The 23511-nt window shown below is 45.5% G+C and overlaps 1 protein-coding gene across 2 annotated transcripts; it reads right to left on the bottom strand.

The window, feature by feature from the left end:
- Positions 1-20150: 20150 nt before the first annotated feature.
- TNFSF9 (TNF superfamily member 9) lies at positions 20151-23234 on the bottom strand. Of its 2 annotated transcripts, none has more exons than XM_027586479.1 (3): positions 23001-23234; positions 22475-22505; positions 20151-21731 (listed from the first exon to the last, which is right to left on the bottom strand). In XM_027586479.1, the coding sequence occupies exons 1-3, from the start codon at positions 23232-23234 to the stop codon at positions 21235-21237; spliced, it is 762 nt and encodes a 253-aa protein (XP_027442280.1). In that variant the 3' UTR covers positions 20151-21234. The 2 variants fall into 2 exon arrangements, 1 of the variants encoding a protein (XP_027442280.1); XR_003518485.1 differs by having other exon boundaries at positions 21624-21731; positions 22886-23015.
- Positions 23235-23511: the final 277 nt, after the last annotated feature.

The following is a 23511-nucleotide window of genomic DNA, read 5'->3' as shown; positions in this document are numbered from 1 at the left end:
GTACCTAAGACCCTTGAACTGTACACTTTAAAATGATTAAGATAGTAAATATTAGGTATATTTTACCAGAATAAAGGAAACTTTTTTTTTCATGAGAAGATATGTATTGAATTATCATATGGTTGTAAAAATGTAACATATGGGGGCCACATGTTTTAACTGACATGCCAACGTATATATGTGTTTTCAGGTTTCTGTTTCTATTTGGTTTTTAAATTGCTATTTTAAAAAAGAAATTATGGTGCGGGCCTTGTAAAACTAAACTTGTGCCAACACCGTAACTGGTCATTTTACTTCTAGGTATTTCCCTGAGAATAATGAACATTTGTGCACAGACAGGGGTGCCGTGCTGTTTGTAGCAGCAGTGTTCATAATAAGCAAAAACTGGAAACAACCCAAATGTCCATCAACCGGGGAATAGATGTTTAAAGAAAGAAAATTCAACGGAGTAAATTTAATTATTCATCAGTTGGGCAGCATCCCTACCAGTAAAGAAGCACTCTGTGGAGTGGTACAAAACAGAAAGTATTTCTGAGCAAGAGAGTGGGGCAGAGAAGTTAGTAGCTAAACAAAAGAGAAGATAGTTTCAGGCTGTCTAGTATGTTCTGGGGAGGAGGGGGAAGAAATCACAGGGGTTCTAATCCACACAATACCCCAATAGCACTGGTCAGGACATTTCAGGTTGACTGCCCAAAGGTTACATTTCTGGGAGGTTGAGGCTGCAGTCCTGTCTTGGTTTGCTGTCCTTGGGAGCAAATGACTCCATTCAGCGTCATTGTCTCTTTTCCAGCAGGATAAGCAGATTATGTTCCATTCATATAGTGAAATGTAACTCAACACCAAAGAAGGAATTGACTGCTGAGACTGAACCTCAGAAACATTCTTTTGAGTGAAAGAAGCCAGAAGCCAAAGGATACGCTCTATATACTTCCATAACTCAGAAGTTCCAGAACAGGCTATGTTTATGAATTGTAATAGGCATCAGAACAATGTTGTTCTGGGAAGGTTGCATAGGACATGTCTGGAGTGATGAAAATGGTCTAAATCCTGAAAGGCATGTGGGTGGTCAGCATTGCTCAATGTCATTGTAATGCTATGCTTGTAATTATGTAAATTCTATCTCCGTTTTGAAAACCCTGTGATTTGGGTTTCATAATTAATATAAGTTATTACAGGCACTCACCAGTTTTCTGAAATTGGTAGCCGTTAAAATCTTTTCCTTCTAATGAACTGGTCCCCAAACTATGCTCCTGCCTGAGAAACAAAATGGGGAGTTCACTGAGAAGGAAGTAATAAACACCAGAAGCATAAGCAGTTGGAGTTGCAGACCAGTAGAACAGCCCGGTGAGAACTCAGCCGAAGCTGGGCGCCTGGGTGGCTCAGTTGTTGGGTGTCTCCCTTCGGCTCAAGTCATGGTCCCAGGGTCCTGGGATGGAGCCCCACATCGGGCTCCCTGCTCCGTGGGAAGCCTGCTTCTCCCTCTCCCACTCCCCCTGCTTGTGTTCCCTCTCTTGCTGTGTCTCTCTCTGTCAAATAAATAAAATAAAAAAATCTTTAAAAAAAAAAAAAAAGAACTCAGCCGAAGCACCAACGGGGGGTGGGGGGTGGGAACAGGTTATAGATGGAATGTGTCCCCCAAATTTCTCAAGTTGAAGACTTATACCCCAATGTGATGGTAGTTGGAGATGGGGCCTTTGGGAGGTGTGATATTGTGAGTAAAATGTAAAAATATATGTAAAACATATTTTACATATGTATGTATATATAGTTGGTCTTGTCCTCAGTCCCTGGCACAGAGCTCCTAAAATCTGTAATTTCCCGTCATTGTTCATAATAAAGTAAGCTCCTTTTGAAACTCAACCACACCTGAATATGTGTTATGAAGTGACTTTTGGAAAGCCCCTAAGGATGGCGGAGCTGGTTGCCAGAGGGTTCCCACTCTCAGCGAGGCCCCCTGGTGACCTGTGTGGGCAGAGGGACTGGAGGTTGAGCTCATCACTACTAGCCATTGATTTAATCTCATGCCTACATCACAAAGCCTTCGTAAAAGGCTCTGAGCCAAGGACTTCCGAGAACTTCCATCGTTGAGCACATAGCTGGGAGAGTGGGGCATCTAGACAAGGCTGGAAGCTCCATGCCCCCCAACACTTTGCCCCCTTGCGTCTCTTCCATCTGGCTGTTCCTGAGTTGTATCCTCTTATAATAAACAGGTAATCTAGTTAGTAGACTGTTTTCCTGAGTTCTGTGGGTTTGTGTTAGCAAATTATCAACCCAAAGAGGAGTCGTGGGAACCCTCCACTTACAGCCCATTGGTCAGAGGCCCAGACATGACTGACTTCTGAAATTGGGGGCAGTCTCCTGGGACTGAACCCTTAACCTGTGGGATCTCAAGCTAATCCCAGATAGATGGTTGTGGCATTAAATTGTAGGACACCCAGCTAGCATCTGAGAAATGGTCAGCGTGGGGGAAAAACCCACATGGGTGCTTGTCAAAAGTATTCTATGAATAGAGTAGAAGGAAAGTGGGGGATGAAGGAGGGGGTGTTGGGTGAAGGTGGTTAAAAGGGAAAAACCTCCAGTTATAAAAATGTTCTGAGGACGAACGCCCTCTTGTATACCTCAAAGTTGCTAAGAGTAAATCTTAAGAATTCTCCTCACAAGGGAAAAAAGCCTTTTTGTAACCTTTTGTAATGTGAGGTGATGGATGTTAACTACCCTCATTGTGGTGATCACTTCACAATATCTAGGTCTATCACATCATTATGTATACCTCTGAAACCTACACCATGTTCCCTGTCAATTATGCCTCAAAGAAACTGGAGTGGGGAGCACGGGGAGAAAGAAAGAGTTCTCCTTTAGTGGGGCATCCGTAGAAAAAGAATTTTATGGGCGCCTGGGTGGCTCAGTCGGTTGGGCGACTGCCTTTGGCTCCGGTCACGATCCTGGAGTCCCAGGATCGACTCCCGCGTCGGGCTCCCCGCTCGGCGGGGAGTCTGCTTCTCCCTCTGACCCTCCCCCGTCTCATGTGCTCTCTCTCTCTCTCATTCTCTTTCTCTCTCTTTCAAATAAATAAATAAATAAATATTTTTAAAAAAAAAGGAATTTTATTTTAGCCGAGTAACATAAACAGTGTTTTCCTTTGGGAAGAGATTGGTTTAGATGAAGTCTTGAGTGTGGAGCCCTCTTGATGGGATTTGGTGCCCTGTTAAGAAAAACACCACAGAGCTTGGTTCCTCTCTTTCTCTCCACCCTATGAGAACACAGCAAGCAGGTGGTGATCTGCCAGCTGGGAGGGAGGAGAGTCCTCACCAGAAACCAGCCCTGCTGACACCTTGATCTTGAACTTTCCAGCTTCCAGAACTGTTAAGAAAATAAATGTCTGCTATCTACGCCCCTTAGTCTGTAGTATTTTATTATGGCAGCTCAGGCTGACTAGGACAGCCCTCCTGGAGCTGGATACTACACTTCAGAAAGGGATCTTTACTCCGAACCCACATGATACAGAGTCTCATAAGCAGAATAACCAGATTCTGAGGTCTAGAGCAGGGTTCCCCAAACTCAGCACTATTGACATTTGGAGCTGAATCATTGTCCGTGGTGGGGGCATCTTGGCCACTGCGAGATGTCAAGAGGCATGCTGGGCCCCACCCACTCAATGCCAGGAGGTCCCCCCCCAACCATGGCAACCGTAAGTGTCTGCAGACATTGCCCAATGTCCCTTGGGGAGGGCAGAGTCACCCCCAGTTGAGAAACACTAGTCTAGGTTTGGGGGAAGCATAAAACAGCCCCTGGAATTACACTGCCTGGGTGCAAGCCCTGAGCCCCCAGCTTAGGAAAATTACTTCAACAGCTATCCTCAGCTTCTATGGTTGCTGAAGTAAGAATAATACCTCCATCACTGTTTTGCTTACTTACTGCCACACTACCCTAAAAGGTACTGTCTTTATTTCTCTTAAAATTGTAAGAGTCAGGAATTGAAAAGCGTTGGGGTGGTTTATCTCTCATCCAAGCAGTACCTGCTGGGGCAGCTGGAGCTGGAGAATCCAATTTCAGAGTGACCTCTTCACTCACAGGTTTGTGCCTTGTTCCCCTCTCTCCTCTGCCCCCCTGTTCCTCTCTGGTCTCTCCCTCCCCACATGGCAGAGCCATGAGTCAGTACATTTATTTACTCGATATAGAGTACCACAATCCATTTATTACATGTGGAGGAAATGAGGCAAAAATGAAAGTGCACCAGTCACCCTTTACGTGGTCCCAAGGGAGAAGAGTCTTGAGGTTTGGGATGAATGAGGCTGTCAGCAGGTGGTTATCTTTTCCTGGGCCAAGATTTAGCAGCCGAGCCCCCGTTTTTATAGCTTTGCTTGCCTTTATGAAGGGAAATGATATCGTTTCAGTTTGTTCTCAAAATACTATTGAAACAAATGTGATGTGGATTGCAGGAACTTCATTCCTTGTGTCTGGGTCAGTACACATCCCCGACATCTGATTTTTTTTTTTCATCTCATAAAGAGGAACATTTATCTTAAAAGAATAAATTATTTTATCCTTAAGAAAAACAATTTCATGATGACAAAGGATTCAACCTGGACAAAGTATGACTGTTCGCAGAAAAACAGAATTCACAAGAGGGTTAAAAATAGTAAGTGGTGACTGGCTCTGGACATGCGGAAGAGGTGTACATGGACAAAGATATTCCACAGTACTGGTAGTGAATTTGAACCCTGAAGGAGTTTAGAACCGGAAATGTAAATTATGGTGTCAAACTAATGGGATTTCTTAAGTTTGACTTTAGGATAAACTTTAAGATGAAGTAGATTATGCTTTTCTGCCTTCCCCTCTTGATAAATTATTAAATATAAATTTAGTAAAAGTATTATCAGAAAAAAATTCTAAAAGACTTTGCAACAGACCAAAAAATTATTGGGTGTCTTCAATGGAAACCTGTAAATTGTTTAAAGAACATCCTTTCAGTTTCTCTGTTTTAAAGCACTTACACCATTTTCTTTGAGTTATTTCATAGTCCTGTGAGTTGTAAACAACTGATAGAAATATAAAAGATTCTTGTCTACAGACATGAAAATAATTCCGTCTGGTGGAAGGCAATTGATTTTCCTCCATCCCCTATGGAAAAAGCCAGTTTTGCATCTATTTGTAAATTAATTTAGCCATTCTTTTTTTTTTATTAACATAATGTATTATTTGTTTCAGGGGTACAGCTCTGTGATTCCACAGTCTTACACAATTCACGGCGCTCACCATAGCACATACCCTCCCCAATGTCTATCACCCAGCCACCCCATCCCTCCCACCCCCCTCCACTCCAGCAACCCTCAGTTTGTTTCCTGAGATTAAGAGTCTCTTATGGTTTGTCTCCCTAATTTAACCATTCTTTTTTTTAAGATTTTATGTATTTATTTGACAGAGAGAGAGAGAGAGAGCAGGAACGCAGAAATAGTGGGAGCGGCAGAGGGAGAGGGAGAAGCAGGCCCCCCGCCAAGCAGGGAGCCCAGTGATGCTGCGGGGCTCCATCCCAGGACCCTGGGATCATGGCCTGAGCTGAAGGCAGTCACTCAACCAACTGAGCCATCCAGGTACCCCTAATTTAGCCATTCTTGATTAACTTATGTACATGTGGTGCTTTGAATTCTCCTTTGAAATAATTGTAACATTTTACTGGTTTACTCATTAATTAATGTGTTAAATAATGTCTTTGACATATGTTCATTTTATATTTATATAAGTCGTTATTTTACCTTTGCAGATTATCTTTTAATAATATTTAATATCTTTTTATGAAAGCAAAATGCTAAAACTGTGGCTGGATGTGTGATGACCATAAATGTTCATGCGTTATTTGAACAAATACCTATCTTTCAAAAAAAAGAAAAGAAAAGAAAACACTTCATTCTATTAGAAATCAAAATATTTACCTAGACAGAAAATGCTGACCAGAACAAAATTTTTTTCTGATACATCCTTGTCTTTTTTTTAAAGATTTTATTTATTTATTTGAGAGAGAGCGCGCACTAGAGAGAGAGAGAAGGAAAGAATGAGTGGGGGGCAGAAGGAGAGGGAGAAGCAGGTTCCCCACTGAGCAGGGAGCCTGATGGGGGGCTCAATCCCAGGACCCTGGGATCAGGACCTGAGCCGAAGGCAGACACTTAACTGACTGAGCCACGCAGGCGCCCCTGAATACATCTTTGATCATAAACAGGTTCATGACTGGGTATCATTAACAGCATATTCTGCAAGTCTTTTTTTTTTTTTTTCCAAATAAGAAAACAATTCAAACAGTAATATTCATTACCAGGGAATCTCCAAAATACAGGCTGACTCTTATTCTTCCTTTTAAACAAGTTTAGATATTCACAAATAATAGTTTAATAGTTTCTGCAAAATCAATGCCTATGATCATATCCAAGTACATGCTTCTTTGAGATCAGGAATTAGCATCAAGTTTCTAGTCAATGCTATATACATAAATGAGTCTGACTCATTTATGTCTGATTCTACTACTTTTTTGACCTGAGTATTTCCCTTAAGAACCTCAACCATGATTTATTTATTGGTCAAATAGGGACATTAGTCTTTAATGTCTTGTAAGAATAAGACATCAACTAAGTAAAAAAAAAAAAAAGATGTGTGTGAAGTGCCTAGCATATAACTGATTCCACATAAACATTAGCTAATTTAATGTAACATCATATAACTACACATATCTGTAGATGGAAAAATAGCATATATAGCATGCAACTACTTCTGACCAGAAATTTTAAAGTACCAAAACATGGGGGCACCTGGGTTGCTGAGTCGGTTAAGCATCAGACTCTTGCTACTACTTCCCTGTTGATAAGTGATGTTGAGCACATTTTCGTGTACCTGTTGTCCATTTGTATCTCTTCTTTGGAAAAAGTCTATTCAGGTCCTTTGCCCATTTTTGTTTGGATCATTTGGTTTTTTGCTATTGAGTTGTTGAAGATTAACTCTTTTTATCAGATATATGGCTTGCAAATATTTTCTTCCACTCAGTGGGTTGTCTTTTCATTTTGTGGATGGTTTCCTTTGCTGTGCAGAAGCTTTTTAGTTTGATGTGATCCGATTTGTTTATTTTCGCTTTTGCTGCCTTTCCTTTGGAGTTGGTTCCAAAAAAATCATCACCAAGACCTATGTCAAGGAGCTTACTGCCTGCTTTCTTCTAGAAGATTTATGGTTTCAAGTCTTACATTCAAGTCTTTAATCCATTTTGAGTTAATTTTCGTGTGTGGTGTAAGATAGTGGTCCAGTTTCATTCTCTTGCATGCAACTGTCCAGTTTTCCCAAAATCATTTATTGAAAAGACTGTTCTTTCCCCATTTTATACTCTTGCCTCATTTGTCATGAATTAATTGCCCATATATGCACAGGGTTATTTATGGGCCCTCTATTCTGTTCCATTGATTTGCGTTTGCTTTTATGCCAATACCATTCTGTCTTGATTACTTGTAATGTCCTTGTCTGGCTTTGGTATCAAGGTAATACTGACCTCATAAAATGAATTTAGTAGAGTTGACTCCTCTTCTATTATTTGGACGAGTTTGACAAGGACTGATAATTTTTCTTTAAATGTATGGAGGAATTAACCAGTGAAGCCATGTTGTCCTGGACTTTTGTTTGTTGGGAGACTTTTGATTACTGGTTAATTTCCTTACTAGTCACTGGTCTGTTCGGATTTTCTATTTCTTCGTGATTTAATCTCAGCAGATTGTCTATTCGTGGGAATTTATCCGTTTCTTCTAACTTACCCAATTATACAACCACTTTGCTGCATCCCATAAGTTTTGGCATAAGACGTTTCCACCTTCATTTGCTTCATATTTTAATTTCTCTTTCACTTTCTTCTTTGCCCCATTGCTTGTTTAGGAGCGTATTGATTAATTTCCATATACTCGTGAATGTTTTCCATTTTCCTCCTGTTATTGATTACTGGTTTCATATCACTGTGGTTAAAGAAGATACTTGATATGACTCCAATCTTCTTAAATTTGGTAAGACCTGTTTTGTGACCTAACATAGGATCTATGCTGAACGTCCCGTGTCTACTTCAGGATGTGTATTCTGCTGGTGTTGGATGAAATGTCCTGTAGAGACTGTTAGGTCCATTCAACCTAAAGTACAGTTCAAGTCCAGTGTTTCCTTACTGATTTTCTGCCTGGCTAGTCTACCCACCGTTGAAGTGGAGTATCAAAGTCACCTACTCTTATTGCAGTACTGTTTATTTCTCCCTGCAGATTTTCTGATACTTGCAAAACATATTTTGGTGCTCCAGTGTTGGATGTGTATATATATTTGTTATATCCTCTTGATGAACTGACCCATTTATCATTATATAATGACCTTCTTTGTCTCTTGTTACAGTTTTTATTTAAAGTCTATTTTGTCTGATAAAAGCATAGTTGCCCTTGCTGTCTTTTGGTTTCCATTAGCATGGAATAACCTCCTCCATCCTTTCACTTTGAGCCTTTGTGTGTTCTTAAATCTGACGTGTGTCTCTTATAGGCAACATATAGTTGTGTTTTGTTTGTTTGTTTTTTTATCCATTCATCCACTTTTTGTCTTTTTATTTACTTTTTTTTTAAGGTAGGTTCCATGCCCAGCGTGGGGCTTGAACTCACCACCCCGAGGTCAAGAGTCACATGTTCTGACTGAGCCAGCCAGGTGCCCCGACTCTATGTCTTTTGATTGGAGAATTTAATCCATTCACAGTTAAAGTAACCATTGATAGGTAAGGACCTATTATTGCCATCTTTTTAATTGTTTTCTGGCTGTTTTGTAGCTCCTTTGTTTCTTTCTTCCTTTCTTGCTGCCTTCCTTTTTGATTTGATGATTTTCCATAGTGATATGCTTTGATTCTTTTCTCTTTATCTTTTTTGTATCTACCATCCGTTTTTGTTCTGTGGTTATAATGAGGCTTACGTTAAACATCTCATAGTTATAATAGTCTGTTTTAAGAAGGCAGATGCTTAACCGATGGAGCCCCCCAGGCGCCCCCAGAGGTGATGTTTTAAAACGTTTAGCTGGTATAGCATCCCTGAGCAATCAAAGCAGATGTAATTGCTCAGAAAGGGCAGCGGCCTTCAATACCAGGAAGCCTGTACCTGGTTTCCCTGCTGAAGATCAGTCCTGGTTCTAAAATAATTTGAGAAGACAAAATTTAACTTTTCTTTCTTCTTAAGAGTTTTAGATAAGCCCTTTATTCCTGCCCCAGAAAAACTCCACTGACAAGCATTTCTTCCAGAATAGTTACAGGAATTAGAAATCACAAACACTAAGAAGCGCTGGTTGTCATTGTAGAATTTCAGATCACATAAAAACTACCCTCTTACTTCCCCCTCACCATATTTATTTTTCTATAATTTCTGAAACATTATAGTGTTTCTTTGGAGGTGTCTCACTTCCTTGATTTTTTTCATGTTCCTTAAAGTCTTGCTTTTGCTGTCTTCGCATTTGAAGAATGAGTCATGTCTTCCGGTCCTTACTGGCTGGCTTTAGGAGAGAGATTTAGTCACCCAGTCAGCCCTGCTAGAGATTCTAAGGCTCTCAGACTTTCCCAATGGATGCACCCACTGCACACTTCCTGCTCCCTCTTGGGGAGAATTCTTAAGATTTTAGGACTTCTCTGGATCCTATAAAGCCAGACTAGGTGCTAAGAGCCTCTTGTTTGCTTTCCCCATGGTGGTGTCCTGAAATGCTCAATTTTATATGTTTCCTCCTTACCTACCCATATTCGTTAAGCACCTAATGTGTCAGGCACTGTTCTCAATGCCTGGGATTCACCTGTAAATTTCAATGAACAGAAGCTCTTGCTATCATGGAGCTTACACTTTGGCAAGTCAAAGGTAGGTCTCTCTCACCTGTACCCTGTGCTGCATACCAGACTCTACCGCTTCCTGGAACAAGAAGCCTTCTCTGGTTGCTAAAGATGCAACTTGTTATTAAATCCTCCTAACAAGCCATCGGAGTGGTATGGCAGATGGTGTGTTCCAAAGATGACTGCCCTAACGTTTTCCATCCCAGTGGGCCTTTATGCAATTGGAACTTGTGCCTCCAAAGTCACTTTCTCTACCTCCTTAAATTTGGGTGGGCCCTGAGGAAAGAATGGCACATGACAGAAGTGAATTTCAGGTCACTCCATGCCCTGCCCCTTGGAATCCAGCCATGCTGTGAGACTGCCATGCTGTGAGAAGCCCAAGCCACATGGAAAAGATAAGGGTATATGCATGAGTTGATAGTCCTGAATGAGTTGTGAGTGAACAAGCTTCCAGATGATTCCAGCTCCCAGTTATTCATCTTCAACCATTTGAATCTTCTCAGTTGAGCCCTAGGCATTGTGTAGAAGAAAGTATGTCATTTTTACTATATTCTGCCCAGATTCCTGACCCACTGAAGCCATGAGCATAATAAAACGGTTATTGTTTTATGCCACTAAGTTTGGGACATTTATTATGCATCATTGGATAACTGGTACACACTGCAAACAAAATAAAACAAGGTCAGTAATAAACAGTGAATTGGCAGGGATGCTCATTTTAACGGAGTGTCAGGTAAGGAAAAGGCTTTGGAGTTGAGCACTGAATGATGAAAAAGAATCTACATGGGAAGATCTGGGAGAGGAGCTTTCCAGGCAGAAGGAACAGCCAGAGCAAAGGCCCTGAGGCAGGACTGTGCCTGGCATGCATAGCAACAGCTAGGAGGCCTGTTGTGGCTGGAACAGAGAGAGGGGGCAGACTGGAGACCGTGAGAAGGGGCAGGTGACAGGAGTACATTGGGCAGGATCTGATGGGCTGTGAGGAGCTGGGGGTTTTTGGTCATGGTTAGTAGAAAGCCACTTGAGGTCATTAAAATAGCACCAAATCCCAGTCGGTGCAGCCCACATTTCTCTGCTTCTGTCTAGCCCCACTACCACCACCACCCACCCAAACCAATCAGATCTTTCTCCTAGAGGCCTCCACCAGCTTCCCGGTCACATTCCTGCTTCCAATTTCCACACCACAGTCTTAGCTTAAAATTTTCCACTGACTTTACACTGAAGGCAGAAAAATGTCCAAACCTCTATATCTGCACATGGGTCCTTCATGATTTCTCTAACCTCATTCCTTAGCACTGTCCATCTCATTATTCCCCTCTAACCACACTGATCTCCTGGGGCCCAAACATGCCTGGACTGTTCCTACCTCAGGGTCTTTGCACCTGCTGTGTCCTCTGTCTGGAATGCCCTCCTCCCAGATAATACCGTGGCTGGATTTTTGTCATCATTCGAATCTCAGCACATGTATTGCCCTCTAAGAGAAGATGACTGTGCCAACACTTAAAAATAGACCTCCTTCACTCTCTAGAACATCTCCCCACATATTTCTTTCATAACATTTGTAATGGTTAACTTTATATGTCAACTTGGCTAGGCCACAGTACACAAATATTTGGCCACACATCAGTCTAAATGTTGCGGTGAAGGTATTTTTTAGATGATTAATATTTAAATTAGTAGCAGACTCTGAATAAAGCATATTCCCTCCCCCATAATGTGGGTGTGTCTTATCCAATCAGTTGAAGGCCTTAAGAGAAAAAGACTGAGGTCCCCCAGAAGAAGAGGGAATTCTGCCTCAAGAATGCCTTCAGATCCAAGACTGCAACTTCAGTTCTTCCCTGGGTCTCCAGCCTACTGGCCCACCTTGCAGATTTCAGACTTGCAAGATCCCACAATTTTGTAAACCAACTCCCCCAAAATAAATGTCTCTACACATATATGCACATCCTATTGGTTCTGTTTCTCTGGAGAACTCTGACTAAAATAGCATTTATACCATCTTAAGTTACCATATTTAGGAGTGATCTAGAAGGGAGATCAGTAATATTTTCTCTAAAGGTCCAGATTTTAGGCTTCACAGGCCATATGGTCTCTGTCACAGCTACTCATCTCACTACTGGAGCACAAAACAACTACAGACAATACATAAACAAATGATCCTGGCCATGTTCCCATAAAACGTCACATGCAAAAACGTAATGGGCTATACAACTTGCTGACCCCTGATCTAGAATATAAGCAGAACCCAAGCTCCTCTTCCTTACCTTGTATCCCTAGCCCCTAGAAACATGGTGGCACATTAAACACCTCTAGTAAATATTTGTTGAATACATAAATGAGAAAATGAAAGAGTTTTGTCTAATCTTACTCTGCTAAATCAATTCTTTGCATTCTAATGACTTTGAACTTTATTCAGCAACGATATTTAATCTTTAAGCTTTAATATCTCTCTGAAAGTTTTTTTAAAAGATTTTATTTATTTATTTGAGAGAGAATGAGAGAGAGAGAGAGAGCACATGAGAGGGGGGAGGGTCAGAGGGAGAAGCAGACTGCCCGCTGAGCAGGGAGCCTGATGCGGGACTCCATCCAGGGACTCCAGGATTACGACCTGAGCCGAAGGCAGTCGCTTAACCAACTGAGCCACCCAGGCGCCCTCTGAAAGTTTGATGATGGAGGGCTTTAGTCAAGTTTGAGGGAGTGTTCTTATAGATTTTATTATTCATGTATTTAAATATCATTTAATCTAAAATCTCTTAAAGCCTTTCTAGGGAAATGATTCAGACTGACTCTGGAGTCTTTTATTTGTTCTATTAGTTCTGTTTCTTCAGATGTTGATTATTTTCTGCTGATGTGGAGTTCAAGCTGTCTCCCTCATGGTTTTGATTTTGGTCCCATGCCTGGTGATCCTTAGTTGTCTACTCAGCTTTGAGTCTGAAAATTCCGATTCTTCCTGGGGCATCTGGCTGGCTCAGTTGGTGGAGCATGTGACTCTTGATCTCAGGGCTGTGAATTCAAGCCCCACGTTGGGGGGTTAGAGATTACTTAAAAATTAATAAATAAAATTTTTAAAAAATAGAAAATTCTAATTCTCCTGCCTGTTCTATTTGCTATAACTTGACTCAAGAGAGTGCTGGTAACTTGATATGTTACATTCACTGATTTAGCCTAAGGGCAAATCATAGCATTGGGTTTGCTTGGTATGTGGATCAGAAGGGAGGGCAGAGCCACCCCAACTAGCTCCCATGTCCATCTGTCTGTCTGTTTGTCTGTGTGCTTTCTTTCTTTTTTTTCTTTTTCTCTTTCTCTCTTTCTTGATATAGTTGAGAGTTACACTAGTTTCAGATATAAAACACAGTGACTCAACAAGTCTCTACATTATGCTCTGCCCGGAACAAGTATAACCACCATCTGTCACCATACAATGCCGTTTCAATACCATTGACTATATTCCTTATGCCGTGCCTTTCATTCCCACCATTTATTCATTCCATAACTGGAAGCCTATATCTCCCACACCTCTCTCCCCATTTTGCCCACCCTCCCACCCTCTTATGTTTCTTTCTAAGTAATCACCTTGATAAATACCCCCAAACTTCCTCCTATTACTTGAATCCACTCACACCACATTTGGAATTTCCTAGAACTGCCCATCTTTGAGGTTCTGGTTTCCTCTGGTTTTGTTTCTTAATAATCCTGATCTTGTCTGACTCATCTTAAATAAATACTTACAACTTACACTCCCATACAAGGGCAAGGGGGAAAAAGACTATAAAGCAAATGGGGCAAAATGTTAACCACTGATACATCTACATAAAGGATATTGGGTGTTCTTTGTACCTTTTTTAATCATGTAAGTTTTCTCGAAATTCGAAATTATTTCGAAATACTAACTTTTTTAAAAGGAGCTGCCTGCAGAGACAATCTCAAATTCTTCACTCGTCACTGATTTTTCAAGCCACTCTGATGTGACTTGATTCATTCATGCCCCTGAGAAGAGTGAACCACTCATGATTCTGATGATTCAAAAGCTTGTGAATATTTTTGGTTCTCATCTTAACTGACTCTCAGCAGGATCAAATATCACTGACCACTACTTCCTCCTTGAAACGGATTCCTTGGGATCTTGATTTTCCTCTTTCCTGTTTGGCTGTTCTTCTCAGGCTTTCGTGAATACCTGACTTCCTACTGAACCTCCTCAGCGCTTGATCATAGACCCTTTTTACTTTTTATTCTAAGAGATTTCATCCTTGTCCCAAACATCCTTTATATAAATATACCAACGCTTACAATTCCATTTCAGCCAAAGAGCTTGCATGGCCACAGAATTGACTCAATATTCCCACATGACCATTTCAGAGCCACCTGGAAATTCCACACATCCCAAAGTGACCCATGAGCTTCCAGGGTCTCCAAATCCCTAAGCACTTCTATCTAACCAGTTGCATGAGTCAAAAGTCTTGGCTTCTCTATCTCCTCTCTCTCACCCATATTCAAAGCTTTTGCCAACTCCTGTTCCTTTTATTGTCTGTCTCTTATATGCATACATTGCCTCTCCTTCTTCAAAGCTAGCACTTCATCCCGAAACTCCCACTCTCTCTCAGCTGAGTAATTCCATGGCCCTCCTCCCCCTACCCGCACACACACACTCTCTCTCTCTCTCAAACAAATAAATCTTTCTTAAAAATACTGTATTGTGCACTTAAAATGTTGTTAAGAGTGTAGATCTCAAGTATTCTTAACACCATTTTAAAAATGCTCTGCAGACTGTCTCTACTCCTTCCTCAACATCCTGCTCCCAGCACACACACGTAGGCACACAAAAAGCTGGTATAAGGCTTCGGGCTCTTCCACTCTGCTCCCACTGGAGACTCACCGAACAGCACTGCCATGGGGGGAGGGCACGGGGGTCTCTGTTCATCCCCATCCTGGGTAGCAGGAGTTTACTGGGCAGACTGAGCCAGAGCCCATGGAATGCATCTGAGGGACAAGAACCAGCCTTGACTCTTCACAGAGAGGTTGGGAATCTGGCTTGAAAAGTCTGAGAAACCTCAGACAAGAAACCCCCCTCCAAGGGGTACTACCACTGCAATGGTGTGAGCGAGCCATCTCCCTTTGTGACATCCCACCTCTTGTAAATGGTCTCGACTCACATCCCCAGTCCCTCATACAATTTCACAGTCCCTGATCCCAAGCCTTAGACATCAAATATGTTTTGGAATCCAGAACTGACACTGGTAATATGACACATACATAGGTCTTTGACCTCACCCCCAACACAGGGCTCCTAAACCCTAGTAAATTCCTAAGTGATGAGAACACTAGGAGCATCTTTTGTTCTAATGAGGCGACTCTGGGTGGGCTTCTGGATGACTCCTGGGTGGGGGCTGGTCACCAGAAAGACCAAGCCATGATTAGAAGGTTGAAATTTTCCGTCCCACCCCCATCCTCCAAACAGGGGAAAGAGGCTAGAAACAGTGTTTATAGTTGATCATGCCTATGTGAGGAAGTGTCCATAACATCCCAATGGTAGAGGTTTTGGGGAGTTTCCAGGTTGGCGAACAGAACCACACAAGGAGGGTGACACATCCCAGCTCCACAGGGACAGAAGCTCCTGCACTCAGGGTCTTTCCAGAACTCTTCATCTGGTGTTATTCTGCAGCCCTTATCACATCTTTTAATAAACTGGTAAACACGTTTCCCTGAATTCTAGGAACAGCTCTAGCAAATTAATTGAACCCAAGGAAGAGATCATTGCAACTTGCCACCTAGCACTGGTTGATCAGAGGCACAGGTGACAACTTAAATTTGTGACTGGCATTTGAAGCAGGGAAGGGGGGAGACAGTTTTGTGGAAACTGAGCACTTAAACTGTGGGATCTGACGCCCTCTCTGGGTAGGTAGTGTCAGAGCTGAGTTGGATCCTTGGACACCTGGCTGGTGGCTGAGAATTGCTTGTTGGTGTCGGGAAACGTCTCCACAGATTTGGTGACCAGAAGAGACAGAAGTGAAGTGTTTTTTGTGAGTAATGAATCAGACTCATATACCATGTATGTTACTTATATATATTATATCATAAGTATGTATTGAAGGGGACTCATGCTAAAGTACACATATATTACCTCCCACCAGGGGCTTCTGGGACAGTCCCCAATAATCAAGCATATTAACATCCTTATTATATGCATATTTGAGCTAAGGAATAAATAAAGACCGTAAACACCTTCACATGTGTTCAATCCATTTGGGCTGCTAAAGGAGCTGTGAAAATTTTTCTGTTTGGGGATTTTATGGTTCTGGATGCAGGATTATGAATCTGTGATTGTTTTTATAACACCACATGTTTCCAAAATTGCCTTTGTAACTTTGTGACCCCTATCTTGGCAAGGGTGTCTTTGTGACATCACAGATGTGTCATTGTAACCTCTCTCCTGTGAATTGTTGTTTCTTTGTTACACGCCCATGGGACACTGTAGAATTCTATGTGTATGTTGGCGTGAAATGTATTGAGTGCTTACCGAGAGCCTGGCACTGTGTATTGAGTGTGTATTCAATGCATCAACTCCTATAACCATCTGTATTAGGTCTGCTGGGGCTGTCACAACAAAGTACCACAAACTGAGTGCCTGAAACAAGATGTTTATTCTCTCACAGTTCTGGAGGCCAGGAGTCCAAAATCAAAGTGTTGTCAGGATTGGTTCTTTCTGGGGCTGTAAGGGAGGAGTCTGTTCCAGGTCTGACCCTCCTCGATTTGTAGATATCCTTCTTCACGATCACATGGCATTTTCTGTGTGTGTGTGTATGCACACAGGTCTATCTCCAAATTTCCCTTTTTACAAGGACACCCATAATATTGGATTAGGGCCCAACCTAACAACCTCATTTTAACATAATTACTTCTGTAAAGACTCTATCTCCAAATACAGTCACATTCTGAGGTCCTGGGGGTTAGGGCTTCCACATATGAATTGGGGGGCACACAATTCAGCCCAAACTTTTCTGTATTCTATAAGCTCGCTTGGAAGTGACGGCGGGGGGGCACCTGAGTGGCTCAGTCTGTTTGGTGTCTGCCTTTAGCTTGGGTCATGATCTCAGGTTCCTAAGATGGAGCCCCACATCAGGTTCCCTGCTCGGGGGGAGCCTGCTTCTCCCTCTCCCTCTGCTTGCCGCTCCACCTGCTTGTGCTCTCCCTCTCTCTCTCTCTCTCTCTCTCTCTCTCTGTCAAATACATAAATAAATGAATCTTTTAAAAAAAGGAAGTGACCAGGGTTCCAGGAAGACTGGCTCTACAACTCGCACTGTCGACCACTCTACCTGTTATTGGCTGTGTGACCTTGGACTAACCTCCCTGGGCCTTAATTTCTTTGCCTGTAAAATGGGAATGAAAATAAAATAGCACCTCCTGTTGGAGTCTTTGCAAAGCAATTAGTGCCTGGGACCAGTAAGCATTAATAAACATCAGTTATAATTCCTGTCACTATTGTAGAATTCCATCTGTGTACCTTGGGTCTTAGTAACATCTGACAACATTAGGGGACCCAAGTATCCTTGCTGTGGGACACTCCCAAACCCAAATAACCCAGGAAGTGGGACAGAATCTCAGATCCCAAAACTACCAAGAAAGCCACCAACAGCCTTGAGGGCCTGCATCCTTGGGCAGCATGGAACAGAACCCACCCCAGAAGGAAATTCATGGAAGGACACTCAAGTTTCTCATAGCCCTCAAGGGCAGATACTAAATGTACTGGGTTGAATAGTGTCCCCCCCAAAAAAATGTTTTTTTCATGCCCTTCCTGGAACCTCAGAATATTGACCTTATTTGGAGATAGGGTCTTTGCAGATGTAAGTAGTTAAATTAAGATGAGGTTATATTGGAGTCATCTGAGCATTATATCCAATATGAGCAGTGTCTTTATAGGAAGAGGAGAAGAGAAGCAGATGAGATGCACAGAAGGAAAAGCCGTGCCACAAGGGAGGCAGAGATGGGGGTAATGCCGAAGCCAGGAAAGGAACGCCATCCACCAGAAGCTGGAAGAGGCAGGGAAGGAGTCTTCCCTAGAGCCTCTGGAGAGAGCATGGCCCTGCCAACACTTCTATTTTGGACTTCTGGCCTCCAGGACTGGTGGAAAATAATTATCTGGTGCTCTAAGCCACCCAGTTTATGGTACTTTGTTTTTGGTTTGTTTTAAGTAGGCTCCACGCCCAGCTTGGAGCCCAAGGTGGGGCTTGAACTCACGGCCCTGAGATCAACACCTGGGCTGAGATCAAGAGTCAGTGGCTCAACCCACTGAGCCACCCAGGTGCCTCTATGGTATTTTGTGAGAGCAACCCTGGGAAATTAAGGCACTAGGGTATCCCACCGCACCAGGAAGAGGCAAGTAGGAAACGTTAGTAGCTCCTCTGTCTCTCTAGGGCTCTATGGTCTCATCTGTGAATCCCCACACATCTTCCTCCTCCCCCGCCCCCTCTCTCTCTCTTGCACACGCTTCCCTCCATGTTTCTGTCATATACAGCTTCCAATTCCTGACCCGAACAGTTCGTAGAGCCAGGCCTGCCGCTATTCCTGTGGAGGAGATCTGACTGGCCCAGCTTGAGTCATGTGTCCGTCCTGGCCCAGTCAGCTGCACTGGAGGACTGGCATCACCTGGTGCTATTCAAAGTAGGCAACAACTAGGTTAGCCTGTCGCTGGTCCCTGGACCAAGAGTTCTGAGGAGCACCCTTCCCTTCCCCCCCACAACCCTGGAGGTGAACCAAGTGCAAGGTTTTGGATGGCAAAGGCCATCGTGGAAGTCCAGAGCAAGCATCTAGTAATGGGGTGGGGGGGAGTAACAGGCTTTTGCCAATATGTGAACCAGACCGAAGCCATCTTGGACAGATGGCCACCAAGACCTCTCTGACCTGAAGCCTTCTTGAGCACAGCACCCCCACACACATCCTTCCCCTTTTACTTAACCACATCCTTGAGTATCCTGGGTCCTTGATCTGCTCTGGAGACATGACTGTGACACACCTATTTTCAAATATTCTCCTCCTGAGTGCCCTCGTCCCGCCCCTACCCCACGGACTCCCAGCGTCTAGCAGGTCTGACAGGAGGTGGGGGTTTCAGGGACCTGCTCCTCTTGCAGCCACTCAAAACAGGTTTCTGTCTGTAAGTCCCCTTAATAAACCATTTCTCATCAAGCTGCACTCGTAGGCCTTTTTCTTCTATCTTACAGCTCCTTAGGATTTGTCATTTTGCACATACTTCCTTTTCACGGGACAACCAACTAGAATGGAACAGTTTATTTGTTCTTTGTGGGTTTTTTAAAGTTTATTTATTATTATTATTTTTTTTTTTTAGTAACCTCGACACCCAACGTGGGACTTGAACTTACAACCCTGAGATCAAGGGTCGCACACTCTTCTAACTGAGCCAGCCAGGCGCCCCTAGAACTAGGTCAATAATTTAATTCCCAATCAGGATGACACTCACGGGTGTCAGCTCAGTGCCAGTCCTGCACACTCAGGAGGAACCCTGAGAAGGGGTAGAGATGGGTCAGACAAAAGGCGTTCACTTCCACATCCGCATCTTCACAGCCCATCCCACACCCTCCTGTCTGGCCAGTGTGGACCAATCTTCCACCTCTGCCTCGCTTGTTCCCGTCCTTCCTCCTAAGGCCCATCTAGGTCAACTGCTCTGTGAAGACTTCTCTGCCCACGCCAGCCCCTTTTGTCCTATGTAAGAAACCAAGATCCAGCTGGTTTATATGGACCAGCCGGCAGATCTGCATGGTGGGGAAATTATGGCGCTGGGGGGACTGGCTGGTCTGGAGACAGGGGTGTATAGCAAATGTCTAACAACCGGCTCTCCAGAGGGGGAAAAACGAGTATGTGCGTCTATTATAAATTTTGTTGGCAAAAATGTGCAGCATGTATCTACAAAAAACATATAAAATACTCTCCTTTTTTTAAAAAAGAATTATTTAGTTATTTGAGAGACAGCACTTACGCATGTGCACATGAGCAGGGGAAGGAGCAGAGGGAGAGAGAGAATCCCAAGCAGACTCCCCACTGAGTGCACAGCGGACACAGATCCCACACCTCTGAGATCATGACCTGATTTGAAATCAAGAGTCAGATGCTTAACCAACTGAGCCACCCAGGTGTCCCTATAAAAAACTCTCCATTGCAAATTGCATAGTCAACGCTTACAGAATGCAGTCTTGGATTTTTCCCACGCTGGTACCCATAGCCATGTATGGCTCCAGGCGACAAGGTTGGAATGTTCCTTTAAAGACTAAGATGAACTGGAACAACAAAGATGTCCCCACCTCACTTGTTTGTCAGTCATCTTGAGCAACTTCTTTGCTAAAGCAGATAATGGTCTGAAAACACAAGACATTTAAATACTTCCTCAATTTCTCACGTGCTCTTCACAACGTCACAGCTCAAGACTAGACACACTTTCGAGTTTAATCTACATGTTTAATCCACACTTTCTCCATCACTGTCTTAAATAGGTGATCCACACACAATAACATGAAGCCAACCTGAAGCATTTGCAGATGCCCATGGCCAATTTTAAGTTCCCAGCATGAGGTCACCGAACAGAGTTGGCAAGCGAGGTCCTTCAGAACGGACGCAGTACTTCCACCACGCAGATACAAGCAGGTCACGTCACCAGCAGAGAGAATGACAAAATGGGAATGAAGTCCCAAAAGCATAGGGTTGTTATGTCTCAAATAGATACCTCATGCTGTCTGACATACAGTGAAGATTCAATACTTCGCGGTCAGTAGTTTTATGAGTATTGTATCATCCAATACCACGCACCATCCATCACACACTCTCCCATGTGGTCCAGTCACATGGGGTCACACACAATCATAGTCCTAGTGCCAAGCAGGCATACCTGATGGCCAGCGTGGCAAAAGCTGGGCTGTCTGTCTGTCTTGTTCATAGCTGTGTCCCCAACACCTAAAACAGTGCCTGATACAAAGGAGTTGCCCAGAACAACTTGCATGAATGAAGCTCACACATCATAGTCACACGGACCCCCGAAGACTAGCCCCCTGAATGCCAGAGCAGGGCTGGGGATGAGTCTTTATTCCGCACGTATTAACATAAATAAAATTTTTTTTAAATCTGTTTTGTTTGCTGATGTTTCACCAGCCCTGCACAGGGCCTTGCCTACAGCAGATGGTCAATAAATATAAATGGAATGGATTAATATAAAGTACACTGTTGAGCTCAGGCTCAGAATAAATACCAGAAGTTCGACTTGGGGCAGGATGGGAGAGTGACTTGGAGAGTCCTCGAGGAGTGGGTCAGCAGCGGAGACCCCTGCCAAGCCAGGTGAGGTAGAGTCGCTGGGGCGTCCGTCAACCAAGAGCCCCAATGAAAGAAGGCAGCATTCATTCTCGGTCCAGGGGCCCGGAGCCAGGCCCCGTGTCAATGGGCCACGAGGAGGGGAGTCCAGTGGGGACTTTGGTGGCCACTCTGAAGAGGCCCAAGATGGTGGCACCCTGTGCGAGCTGCCAGGCGAGGTGCACCCCCGCCTCAGCCCGCAGGTGAACACCCAGGCGCTGGCCGGCGCCCAGGTGCAGCAGGCTGCCCTGGAAACCAGCTGCGGAGTCACGGGCCTCTGAGGATGGAGGAGGCAGGTCCAAGGTCAGAGCAGGGGCTGCAGCCGCGGCACCAAGCGGCCGCAGACGCAGGGCAGCGGAGACTGAGCCGGAGCCTTCGTGGGACACCACCCGCTGCAGCTTCAGGTGCAGGAAAACATAGTAGACCCCGGGTTCGGCCACCATCAGCTCCCCAGTGTGCTTGTCGTAACTCAGGCCCGGCCCCAGGAACACGCCTGCCAGGCCCGGGTCACTGTACCAGTGCAGGGGCCCTTCCGTCAGCCGTACTGAGGGAGGAAGAAGAGCAAGGCTGTGGAGCAGGGGTGCAGCCCTGGGGAGGAGGAGCTGGGGCTCTGAGCCCGAGAGGGACAGAGGTCTCAGAAGGAAGAGGTTTTGAGAGGGAGGTGAAGTTGGTGAGGGAAGGGAGGACTGGACAGCGAGGGAGGGGAGGACAGCCGTGAAGAGGGAGAGTGGGGGTGCAGGGTGGGAAAAGCAGAAGGAAGCCGGAGGAGGGGAAACGATGCCCAACGTGGAAGGGGCAGTCTGACGGGGGAGAGCAAGGTGGGGAGGGAAGGAAGTGGATTGGCGGGGAGGTGAGGGGGATGCGGGAGGTGGCACAGCCTGGAGGGGACTCAGGAGGGAGGAGGTGGAAGGGAGAGTCTCAGGAAGGGGGAGAAGACCGAGCGGAGATGGGGGAGGGAGGGAAGAGGGGGGCCATACCTCCCAGAGCCCAGCGGGAGAGACAGAGCAGGTAGGATCTGTGGGATCCAGCCCCAGGCCTGGGGGGGGCGGGGGCCGGGGGAGGGGCCGGAGGGAGCCTGAGGTGGGTACGTTTGGGGGGTCAGAGGAGGAAGAGCCGGCACCCTGACAGGGTTATAGGAAGGTCAGGAAGACAGAGGAGGTTCAAAAAGGTGAGGGGACAGCTTTCAGAGAGGAGGGGAAGAGGGTCAGATGGAGGGGGAGGAGGCCCCCCTGCCCCGGGATTCCTCCGCCCACGTGCGCCCCAGGGGCATGGCCGCGGGACACTCACCATCTCGGGCCACCAGCTGCGCGAACACGCCCTGCGGAGAGAGCAAAGGCGGAAAGTGGACGGAGGTTCCCCCTCCCGCTGCCGCAGCCCCCTGGAAAGTGGGGGTCCCCGGGGTCTGTGCAGGCCTTGAGCCCTCCCCCCTGCTCCAAATGAACACACTAGCATACACGAGCACCCAAAGCTGGTGACTCAACGTCCCCCAACCCTTGGAGTCTGCAAGGGCAGAGCCCCGTGATTCTGCAGAGACAAGAAGAGCGAGTCCCTCCAAGGGCCCTTGGGAAGGAAACGGGGAGACCCCAAGGGCGCGGGCAAAAAAGCGAGGTTCTCCGGGAGTCAGTAAAGAACATGGAGTCCCCCTTACGGTTGGAGTTAAAGAAGAGCCCTCGGGGTCCGCGATGGAGAAAGGGTTACCTTCCGGGGCCCGGGACGCAGATGGGGTCTCACGGGTGTGCCCCCCGAAGTCCTGGATAAAGAAGGGGTGCTCTCGGGGGCCCGGGTGGGAGAAGGGATTCCGGGCGCATCTCACCTGCGGAGAGTCGGGGAGGCGGGCGCGGGCGTCGGGCAGGAGCTCGGGGAGCCCGGGGCTGGGCACGGCGGGGGCCCGGGGCGCGGCCCAGCGGAGCGCGCAGGCGGCGCCGGTGCCGGCGAGCAGCAACAGCGCGGCGCTCAGGGCCCAGGGCAGCGGGCGGCAGGCGCTGCCGGGGGGCGCGGGCGGCCGCTGGGCCTCGGGGTCCGGGCAGGCGTCGGTGCGGGGGCACATGGCCAGCGGCGGACGGCTGTAGCCCGGCCCGGGGCCCCGCGCTTTATAGAACTCAGGAAGCCGCGTTTTCCGGGGCGGAGCGGGTGGGGATCCCGGCTCCCCGCCCTCTCCGCCTTCCGTCTGAAGTTTCCCTAACTTTCTCTTCTCTGAATCTCTCTCCGCTTTCCATCTGCTTTCTCGCCCTCAAAGGCCTACCCCCACCGTTTCCTCTTCGTCCCTAGTTCTCTCCCTCCCCGGTTATCTCTCTCTGCCTCTGTCTCTCTAGGTGTCTCTTCGA

This window comes from Zalophus californianus, chromosome 1 (assembly GCF_009762305.2).
Source record: "Zalophus californianus isolate mZalCal1 chromosome 1, mZalCal1.pri.v2, whole genome shotgun sequence".
Taxonomy (NCBI): Eukaryota; Metazoa; Chordata; class Mammalia; order Carnivora; family Otariidae; genus Zalophus; species Zalophus californianus.
The sequence above is the reverse complement of the archived record's forward strand: the minus strand, read 5'-3'. Positions and strand labels throughout refer to the sequence as shown.